This window comes from Stomoxys calcitrans, chromosome 1 (assembly GCF_963082655.1).
Source record: "Stomoxys calcitrans chromosome 1, idStoCalc2.1, whole genome shotgun sequence".
Lineage (NCBI taxonomy): Eukaryota > Metazoa > Arthropoda > Insecta > Diptera > Muscidae > Stomoxys > Stomoxys calcitrans.
Genome location: NC_081552.1, coordinates 175,407,078 through 175,418,218, shown reverse-complemented (window position 1 = coordinate 175,418,218; position 11,141 = coordinate 175,407,078). Strand labels below are relative to the sequence as shown.

The 11,141-nt window shown below is 41.7% G+C and overlaps 1 protein-coding gene across 1 annotated transcript; it reads right to left on the bottom strand.

The window, feature by feature from the left end:
- Positions 1-1,647: 1,647 nt before the first annotated feature.
- On the bottom strand, positions 1,648-9,501 carry LOC106082471 (E3 ubiquitin-protein ligase MARCHF6). The gene is made up of 3 exons (XM_013245013.1): positions 7,920-9,501; positions 7,481-7,859; positions 1,648-3,318 (listed from the first exon to the last, which is right to left on the bottom strand). Exons 1-3 carry the CDS (start codon positions 9,311-9,313, stop codon positions 1,870-1,872), a joined length of 3,222 nt encoding a protein of 1,073 aa, XP_013100467.1. The 5' UTR covers positions 9,314-9,501; the 3' UTR covers positions 1,648-1,869.
- Between the last annotated feature and the right edge of the window lie 1,640 nt (positions 9,502-11,141).

Here is an 11,141-nt window from a genome sequence, read left to right as displayed (position 1 = left end):
ACAAAAACGTGTTCATTCGTTGTTGTCTCAAAATCGACTGAAGCAAAGAGCATAAGAATGCGTGTGACTTGCCATCAACGCTGCCGTAAGCGGCTGGACATCGCTGGTTTAAAATGTCATTTTATACTTCAAGCAAATGCTCTTGAGCGATTTTCCAATAACACCCAGGAAAACAAAATGTTACTCACGCACGGGAGGACTATATGGCGCCCCCTTTGACCTGTATTTTCACATCGTGCCTAAAACTTGCATATACCCAGAAAGCCTGTCAGGAGGCAAAAGGAGGCAAGGCCTACAGACCTTTCTACTCAAAACCATGGAACATATTTCGGATACCATGATAAATGTAGCCAGCATTAGAGAGGGGATAACTACCTTTGAAAATTTCTCCGATGTTCACGGCAGGCGTTCAGCATCATAGGCGGACATGCTAACCTCCGCGCTATGGTGGACACCACATCAATAGTAAGTATCTGTGCAAAATTTCAAGCGGCTAGCTTTACGCGTTCGACCGCTATCGTGGCTTGATCGACCCAGAACGTCAAGACGATCAATAATATATATATATATATACTTCATGGGGTCTCAGACGAATATTTCGAGGTGTTACAAACGGAATGACAAGATTAGTATACCCCTATGCTATGGTGGTGGGTATAAAAAAATATTTACCCCCCAATTTAATTTGAAAAGTTTGAATTTACTTTAAGAAAACCCAAGTTTCCCCCAATAACAGCATACAAAATTACCCCAAAAAGATGAAAATTGGCTCCAATAGTTTTGTTATTGTTTCCAATATTGGTTTGTTATTGTTCCCCCCAGATCGGGGGTTTTCTTCGAGTTCTCCACTGCCACTCCCAAAACATAAAAATTCACAAAATTGTTTCTGTTTTAAAATACGTTTTTATTTATATTTGCTTGTCTTTTGTGTTTAATAATATACTAAAGAAAAAATCAGATCTTTTTTGTGTATTTTAATAATTTGTATTTTATTAATCTAAAAGCTTAAAAATTAATTATATATTAAATTCCGTCAATTTCCACAAAGAAAAGAACAAATATACAATACGAGGTTCTTTCATTATTTATTTATCTTTTTCCAGCTTAAAAAAAATATATAATTTTTTCGATTAAAAGTGAAGCAAAAAAATAAATACCTCAATAAAAAAAATAAATTTTGGTGACATTTAATTTAGTTTGATTTATTTTTAAATAATAATAAAAAATACATACATTTATATATATATATATATTAATCAACAAAATTATAGTAATAATCCATTAGAATTTCTATGACGACAAAAAGCAAGAGAAAGAAGGAGTAAAGAAAACAGTGCAGTTCAACTGTTCAAACACCAAAAGGCGAATGAATGTATTCGAAAGTGGGAACTCATCAAATTTGGAATTAGTTAACACTTGCTAATGAATCATTGATAGAATTGGGGGTTGTTTTTGAATGTTATAGTATTATTGTTTTGGTTTTTGTAATAATGAATGTTGTTTAATATTTTTATCGTATATCGTTATAGAGAAGTGTTGCCTGGATATATTGCTGGATATATATATATTAAATACCTTTTTGCTTTTTCCGTTGCTCCAGTTTCCCATGCTCTGGGGACGACATAAATTCACACATAAATTGATCAGTTAAATTTGATGAGAGGGCGATCCTTGTAGTACATTTAATAAATTTCTTTAGGCTATTGTTAGTATAACACCTTGAGGAATTGGTTAAAGAAACTAATACGATTTCAGACTTTTCCAAGTGTGTCGGAAAGTAGGTTTTTATGTTCTTTTGAATTCATTTTTAAGAATAAATTTTCTAGACATTTTCCTGGACCAAATGGTGCTGTTGTGGCTGAAAAGGATTTATAAAAGATCTCCCCTAACCAAATCCTGCACTAACTGTTGACGTTCTGCTTCCTGACGCCGCCTTCGCTCCAATTCTGCTTGCTCCACTATATTAGCTATGGGCACATTTTCCTGCTCCTCTTCGGCTTTTTGGCGTGCTGCTTTTTCTTCTGCTGCCTCTTGTTGCCTCTTACGGTGTTCATAGTTCACCAGGCGTTGTCCAACCAGGTATTTATCCACTTTTATGGCTACGTAGAGTTTTTTAAACTGTCTTATCTGGAAATATATCAAAGCGATGGCTCCAATGACGGAAAAGAATACGGGATACACAAAGTAGGCTATTTCCAACTGAACCCAAGGATCTGCAAAGAATATGGGTAGTATTGAATGGGCCAAAACGTATGGAATTGCCAGAGCTAAGCCAAAGCATGTGATCACAGGCATTGCCAATTCGGTGATGAGAAACTTTAAATCGATATCCCTTAGACCATCGCGATATGCTCTTTCAAGTGCCCTTTTCAAATGCCAGTCGGGTCCCATCAAAGTCAGAGCTATTGCTATCTTTGTGTACAAAACACCCAGCGCCCAATCTTGCCATATGAAATAAATAGGAGTCTGAAGTATGCCCACGCGTACTGGTATCACCACCACCAATTCTAGCAGCATGCCAAATAGCAGAGGTATCACTCCCAACATTAAGACAATTATCAAGACAGGCAAAGCATATGACGCACCTACTTTAAGCCACTGCTTAATTTTATCCATAACTGCTGCACGGCCCTGAGGTAATAGGGTCACCGCTATGGCAATGCCTCTGGTCAGCATCCAACAGAGATATGTACCCAGGGCAGCAGTGTATAGTTCATGTGGGCGCGGGGTCGCCTCAGCATTCTGGACGGCTACTTGTGTTGTTATACTACCTACCGACCATAGCGACATTACCTGACGTCCTATCCACACGGGTACGGTGAGTGTTACTAGTGATGCTATCACCAACGATATACACATGCAAATTATCAAGCCAAAAAGTCTTATTTGGAACACTGTGGGCTTATCGTATGGCTGAAACGCCACCGGTATATCACGATGGATAAAGGCGTGATGGACAGCAGCCAAATTGCGCTCTTGTTGTGGTGGTGGTGGAGGAGGGGGTGGTGGCGGCGGCTGGGCCTGTATTGGCGGTGGCACCGGGGCAGGTTCATCGACAGCTTCATTTTGATCGGCAGCATTGTTGCCTTGTTCTTCGTTGTTTGCTTGTGGAACCTCTTGTGCTGCGATATCATCTTCGTTGACTTGTTGCTCTTGGTCCACTTTATTGGCATTATCGTTATTGGTAGTCTCAGGATCCTCGCCAAGCAAATAGCTTCTTATTCCCAATACCCATGAGACACATATACACCAAATGCGTAACAGTTTCTTAAGCCATACACGTGTGTGTGATTGCTCAAAGAAGCCAGGGAGAACAATCTGAAACAAAAGAAGTGATGAAACAAATAAGCCAAATACTAGTGTGTACACAGAAAAAACAATAAAATAAAAAAATTTTAATTAAAAATTTAATTGAAAATTAAATAGCTTTGAATTAAAAAAAATAAATTGATTCTATCATTTTTTCATATTCAATATGACTTTTTTAATTACAGTCGTGATTAAAATTTTATTTATTTATTTATTTGCTCAAATGTTAGCCAAGCCCTAAGACATTATTGGACTAATGAACTACATTTAAAAAAAATAAAATTTTTTCAATCAGAAATTGTTGTTGTTGTAGCAGTGTGTTGTACACTGAGGCGGCACCCCTTGCCGAAGGATAACTCCATCGGGTCAATCCGGTACGTACAACCGGCTGCCATGGGATTGAATCAGAAATTGTTATTTGCATCAGCAAGTCTTCTAATCAGACCTGTCATGATCGATACGATCCCGGCATGGGAAGAACATGAGCACCACACGGGTTAGAACTCTGCTTCCTATTTTTGTTGTTCCCGAGATTGCTCGGCCAACCAGCGGTAACGAGTGCAATCTCAGTGAGAGGCCGGGCAGCAAAGGCTCTTGCATAAATACAAGCAAGGCGAGTTATTGGCGTCTTTAAATATCCAATGACCATAACGTTCCCGCGGCTATCTGCTTTAAGTACGGGAATGAGCATGCTCACCTATGGTAGTTGACGAGGATAACTACCTCTACATTCAAATATATGGGTACACTACAACATTGATCCAATGGAACCCTCCATCGGCCAGGGGGGAGGCACATCCCGGAGTGTCTTGTCTGCATGCTTCTGCTTCTGCCCGGATCCTGGTTCTGCTCAGTCTGCCAGAAGTGAGTGCATTTCCGATCTTGCTCTGGCCTTACAGTACTACGGGAGTATAGTAGCACTTAAGGTGGATCTTCATGATCTAGCGAGAGGTTCAGCACTACAAGAGAGAACTTAACTTAAATACAGAGTGCCTATGATGCTCGATATGACAAGGCGACTTATTGGTGCCATCATGTTCCTGGGGCTATCAGTCCTATGGACCGGAACGAGCTTGCTCATCTACAGGATCTTGACGAGGATCGCTACCTCCACATACAAATGTCGCTAAAACAACAAAACATGCCGGAATGCACCATACGGAGTAGCTGCAACGGCATTCGCGAACAATCAGCGGTATCGAGAGTGAGTCCCAGTAAAGAGGCCGGCCGGCACCCGCTCTTGCATGAATACTGAGTCCCTTTGATGCTCGATACGACAAGAAGAGTTATTGACGCCTTTAAATAACCAATGGCCATCATGTTGCCTCGGCGATCGGTCGTATAGACCGGAACGAGCTTGCGCGGTTATAAAAACTTGACGAGGATCGCCACTTCACGTACAAATGTGGCTACAACAATAACAACACAGTCCCACTGAATATGTTGCAAGGTATTGTGCGAACAGACAGCAGTGGGTCACGAGCGTCGTCGTCATTGACTTCGGCATCCCTGTCGTCGGAGAAGTCGGAGGGGTCACATACCCTCCGACTTCTCCTATGCGCCAATATGCGCAACAGCAACACCCAAACCCAAATATTGCCGGGCCAGTGTTGGGAAGTGCATCTTTATTGCAATTGAATTACAATGGTTGTTGTTGTTGTTGTACCAGTGTGTTGTACACTGAGGCGCCAGCCTTTGACGATGAAAGACTTCATCGGGCCAATCCGGTACGTACAACCGGCTGCCATGGGATTGAATTAAATACGATGGTCTCCGAGGCCACCGTGGCGCAGAAGTTAGCATGTCTCCATATGACACCGAACGCCTAGGGTCAAACACCGGCGTGAACATCAGGAATATTTTCAAAGGTAGTTATTCCCTTACTAATGCTGGCTACATTTGTGTAGTGTCCGGCACGCTCCCATTGATATGAGAGAAATATGCCTTGTTCCTTAATGGAATGTTCATGGGAAATTTAGTACTTAATTCTTCTTTAGCCTTCGAGGAAGGATCAACGAAACAGTTGGCTTCTTTATGAGTCAGAAGATCATAACCTATCTTCGAGGACTTCTTTAGTACCTGATGTCTGAAAGATGGGGAGAGTGATGACGCTACTGAAGCCTGGAAAGGACCCGGGCAAGGGGAAGTCTTACACATCGATCTCCCTTCTCTCACCTAACAAGCATGAGGGACTTCTTTTCCCGAGACTCGTAGGAGGGTTTTCATTCATCGAGCATCAGCATGGATTTCGAAGACTGAATAGCATAAAAACTCCTTTGCATGTCATCTCAGCACACATTTGCCATGGTTTCAATCAGCCCAAGCCATGTTATACGATGGTCTTGTTGGCACTGGAACTATCTAAAGCATTCGACAAGGTCAGCCATACCAACCTATTTGAGGACATCAATCCAATGGCAGTCGGTTGTAAGTTCCGGATTGACCCGATGGCACCAGGCCCCACTGTTAATGCCAACTGCCTTAGGTTCAACGTTTACCTCATCGATCTCGTCGCTTATTGCGCTGCAAGAGAGTTGAAGATATCCGACACCAAATCTTCTGCGAAATTGTTCACTACATACACATATGAGGTAAGTAATGAGCTGAATGTGATAGCCGATGGAGTAATTATTCCGACCAAATACTTGTTGCCACATTTAACAACTCTTACACAATCTCAGAACATGTCACGGTAATTTGCGATAACGTCTGAAGTAGAAACAACGTTCTCAAGTCACTTGGGGTACTGATAAAGAAACCGCGTTGACCACGTACGAAGCAATTGGTCGGCTGTGGTAAGTTATGCAGCGCCAGTGTGGTCTCGTCAACTATGTGACGCAATGTATAATAATATTCAGACCTGTCAGAATATCGATTTCCAAATTGCGACGAGCAGTCTCCTCAGTTCTCACGTGGACCACCTCCATGAGGAGACAAAAATCCTACCCGTGCCAAGACACTTGTAGGTAATAAGCTGTATAAGCAATACCTTCTGGGTTGTTACCTCACGGACCATCTAAATCATCATATTATGGATAAGCATCCAACGCGCAAAAGCCTTAAGGTGGATTTACATGATGTAGAGCGAGATGTTCAACGCTACAAGAGATAACATTTGGATAACGCGGCATATCAAGCGGGTGAAGACAACATTCTTCGAGACACGGTAGCAGATGCGGTGAACAGCTACCGGCAAATGAGGTCCTTGGAGAACGACCGCCGCCCATAGCACCTGAAGAAATTGATCTCCCCAGACAAACCAGAGCAGTTCTGGCTCAATTGCATTCCACCAGATACAGCCGCATCAACTCCTGCAGAACTAGATTTATACCAACGTGCAGGATGTCGCGATTGTGACCAGGGTCCACACGTCACCGTAGTCGCAGAGTTCCTTGAGCTGGATATTCGGCAGAACCAAGCTTACGAAAGAACACAACACACTGCTACATCAACACAACAATCCTATGGCAGTTGGTTGTACGCATCGGGTTAACTCGATAAAGTCCTTTATCAGCAATGGCTGCCGACTCAGTGTACAACACACTGCACACACAAAGATGTGTTTACCTATTGCGGTGCAGTAGCATAAAAATTTCCTCGACCGTTTTCAACCTGCAGATCACACCTTGCAGAAACCCGTATGTACCTGTGTCCCGCGCGACATAAAGGACCTGACGTTCCATTATGGACTCCTATCAGCAATCCGAGGGCATGCTTTCTCAGCCGCAAGATAAGCGGTGTCCTGTCTCACGAAATACTCGACCTTTGCCACCCTGCAACTCATAACACCAGAAAGGCTGGACCAGCAGCCCGGAGAAAGCTCTTCGTGAAATTGACTTCCAATCCGTCCACAAGGAAACATAGTCCCGTTTACAATCGCGACCGACATAAACCCAAAAAGTATCTTAGCTAGCTATACCTAGCTTGTAACTTTTGCAATCCCATGGCAGCCGGTTGTATGTACCGGATTGACCCAATGAGGGCTGCCGCCTCAGTGTACCACACACTACTACTACAACAACAACAACAGTTCGGGAATGATCGTCGCAACCCGGCATTGTGATTCTACAAAAACTGACTTCGAGTAACCCGTATGTATTATAAATTAAACTAATTATGTTGGCTACATCCATAGTTAAAAATAATGCATAAAAAATTCCTTAAGACTCACCTGCAGCAACAGCAACTGTAGGCTTAGTTCGTTCACATCTGAATCTCCTGATAATGTGTAAGGCAAAAATGTGGGCCAGATTGTCTTCAGTACTCGAATAGGTATCCAAAGCATTAGCAAAACAACAGAGCCAAATATCATTGCTGAAGATATTAAACGACGAACATGTTTAAAGATAGGCAAATGAATCATTTCCTGAATGGGACTGAAGTCGGGATCATTTAAGTTTCTCAAAAACCATAGCACCCCCGGACGTAGAACTTCGCGAAGCAGCGATATAAAAGCAGCAAAATAGTAAACAAAAACCATGCCAAACATCCAATGCACAAACAGAGATGTGCCGGGAGCGGCCGAGAAGCTGGCCTTGCGATCCTTCAGCCTGAAAAATTAAAACGATTATAAAAAGGCATGATTAAAGTAAATTTTTCCATTGACTTACGTGGCATCAAAAAGTGGCAGTGAACATATATCCAACCACCATCCGCATACCAACGGCAAACCCCCGATTTCGACAACGGATAACAGCGATACCTTCACCACTATATAGCACAGACCAATAAGGCTGCGTACTCTCCTCATGTGGAATGCTCTGGCCAAGAAATGTAATACCACCAATATAATGCCAATAAAACAGTAGCCAAACAATGTGGTAATCAATCCATGAAAATGTAGTAACGGCTTATCGGGGTGCATTAGATCTAAGGAGTTTAATATAAAGTGGCCAATGCAGTAAGGGCAAAAAGCAAAGGCAAAGATTAGCATGGTGTTTAGCGAAACTATCCAAAACACGTGTTCCAAGAACACCAGAGATCCATCCAAGCCCAACAAACGCTCCCACGTTAATTCCTCAGCTGCCCGGTCCCATTCCATGGGATTCCAATTTGGTTCGTCGTTGTCGTTATCGGCGGGATTTGCGGCATTGTTATTGTTTTGATTGCCAGCCAAAGCAGGAGGCAATTGCGGCCCAAACTCCAATGGAGGGTCACCTTCGTTTTCTGCAGGATCAGCAACTGCAGGCGCATTATTGTTCATTGGTTCTACAATAGGTGCTTCAATATTGTTATTATGTGGTAAAGGTTGGTCACCACCATTATCATTTGCTTCTGCAGCTGGGGCAACCACGCCAACTTCAGGAGCTGCTCTTTCTGCCTCCACTGCGTTGGCATTTTCTTCATTGCCGTTTCTTGCCACATCACCCTCGGCCCCGGCATCAGCTCCACCCCCATCTGGCGGCAAATTTAACTCTACCTCATCATCGTCGGCGTTGTTGGCTCCTATTCCTGGGGCATCATCTCTTTCCAACCAATCAGGTCCACCACCCAACAATATCTGCTCCCTTAGCCACACAAGTCCAATGAATGAGAGCAATGTACAAGTCACCACAAAACACCCCCGAAACACATCCGAGGCCAAATTCTCAGTTGAGAACACATCGAAGGGCAGCGACAGGATCATATCAAAAGAAGAAGCCCTGAACAGAAACCGATACGTTCGGTATGCAGACAGTGGCACAACTACAAACCAAGCCAATCCCACCAATGAGTAGTGGGCCCAAGATTTGGCTGCCTTCATTATTGCGGACAACAGGCCTCCGGCCACATCACGCAAAGGCAATACTCGGGGCATGTCTGGCGAATAGATTGGTTGAAAACTAAATCGATGACCACATAATTCACAATATTCCTTGTGGGAATAACGCATCCATTGCATCAAACAATCCTGGTGTATATACTTAATACTACCCGTACAGACGCACGGATAGAATAATGGACGATCGGATTGAGCTTCACAGCGACAAACACGACAAATGTCGCCCTGTGACAAATCATCCATGTTGGTGATGTTTAGATTTGCAAAAACCAAGCTCAAAACATTGAAGAAAAACTTTGGTCGGCTGAGAAGATCAGTTATTCAATATAATCTCGTTTTTCTTTGCGTATTTACGTATTTACTAGTTTTCTTTTCTCTCAATAAATTCACTTCGTTTTGCAACACGTCAATTTAGCTAAGCAGCTGTTTGATTGATTTTCAGTTTTGTATTTATCGTAATCGTTATCGCTTTGTTGTCGTCTTGTTACTTTATCGTTATTGCTATAATTGAAATGCAACTAAAATTGCAGCAATAATTAAAGATACCAGACTATTATTAAATAAAAATCGTTGGGCAAATGCTGCAGAAGCCAAAATAAGTGACAAAACTGGAAGGAACATAAATTAAAATTAAAAAAAAAAAACTTTTAATTTAAAAAGACAAATTGATTATTGCCAACCAGCGAACACTATAGAGGAAAAAATGCAGATGTCTCTGTTTGCAAATAGTGTCCATGCACCTTTAAAATATTTAAACATACAGGGCCAACAGACAATTTTTTCATTCATTGGAGGTTGTGCATTAAGAAGGAGGTTGTGCATTAAGTCCAATAATTCTTTAAAACATTTTATATCGAATTGGTCAAATATGCAAAGTTGTTTCTTAAATTGTGCTGCATTTAGAATATAGCATCAACGATGCCACTGTGAAATCGTCATGAGTATAAAAAATGACTGCATGTTAATCTGCTGGCTCTCATATAGGTAAGTACTTGTTGATTATTATTTAAAAACCTGTAGCTAAGAGTGGCAGCTTTGGGATATAAATTAATAAGGAAGGGGTCATCTCAAGCCAGTGAGACGTGCAATTCAAGAAGAGTAATATAGGCCTATCTTCCTGTAAGCAATGACACTCGTGGCAATGTTCCTAGCCAGCTTGAGGTCATCCCTACTTCCAGCTGATTATCAGCATGGATTCCGAAAAATGTGCAGCACTCGTCGCCGTCACCACAAATATCAGTGGCAACCTAGCCCTAGGAAGCGCAGATTAGTCTTGCCAAACCAAATTTGACTTTTATGGTTTTATTAAGCATTTTTATGAAAAGGGAACTTAATGTATAAGTAAAATGAAAAGTACTAAGTAATTAAAAACGATAAGCTAAAAAATTTAAATTATTTTGGACATTATATGCTAATGAAGTTAATACCTACGGACTTGGGCGGACATGGTCTGTCTGGCACACAACATACATTTTGCAAATTCTGGTACTGTAAACAGATTTAAAACTTTATTTACATTTAATAACTAAAAACAAAGTTGATTTTATCTGAAATTATAAAATTTATTTATTGAAGTAAACATTTTATTTTTTTATACTCACTACCATAGGCCTCCATAGGATTGTGATAATCACGATAGCGGTCGAACGAATAAAGATATCAGCTTGATATTTTACACAAAGATTTCTTGTTGATGTAGGTCGTTGAAGAATGGGCTTTATCGGATCTGATTTGGATAATGGCTCCCATATAAACCGATCTCCCGATTTTAAACTTCTTGAACCACTATTTCCCATTAAACGGAATTTCTCGCTTAGTTTGTATGGAGAAAAATGCTATCCCCGATTAGCTAAGCAGCTAATCTTATCGCAGTTTATTAAAACACATTCGCCGCACGGGATAGCAGTGATGTTCATTACTTAGCTGCGAGCTACCGGGCGCGTTACAGTTTGCGGATAATGGAATGCTCCATACGGAGTAACTGCAACGGCAGAAGCGGACAATCAGTGGTATCGAGAGGAGTGTCTCAGTGAGAGGACGGGCTGCAACGACTCTTGCACAAATACTGGCG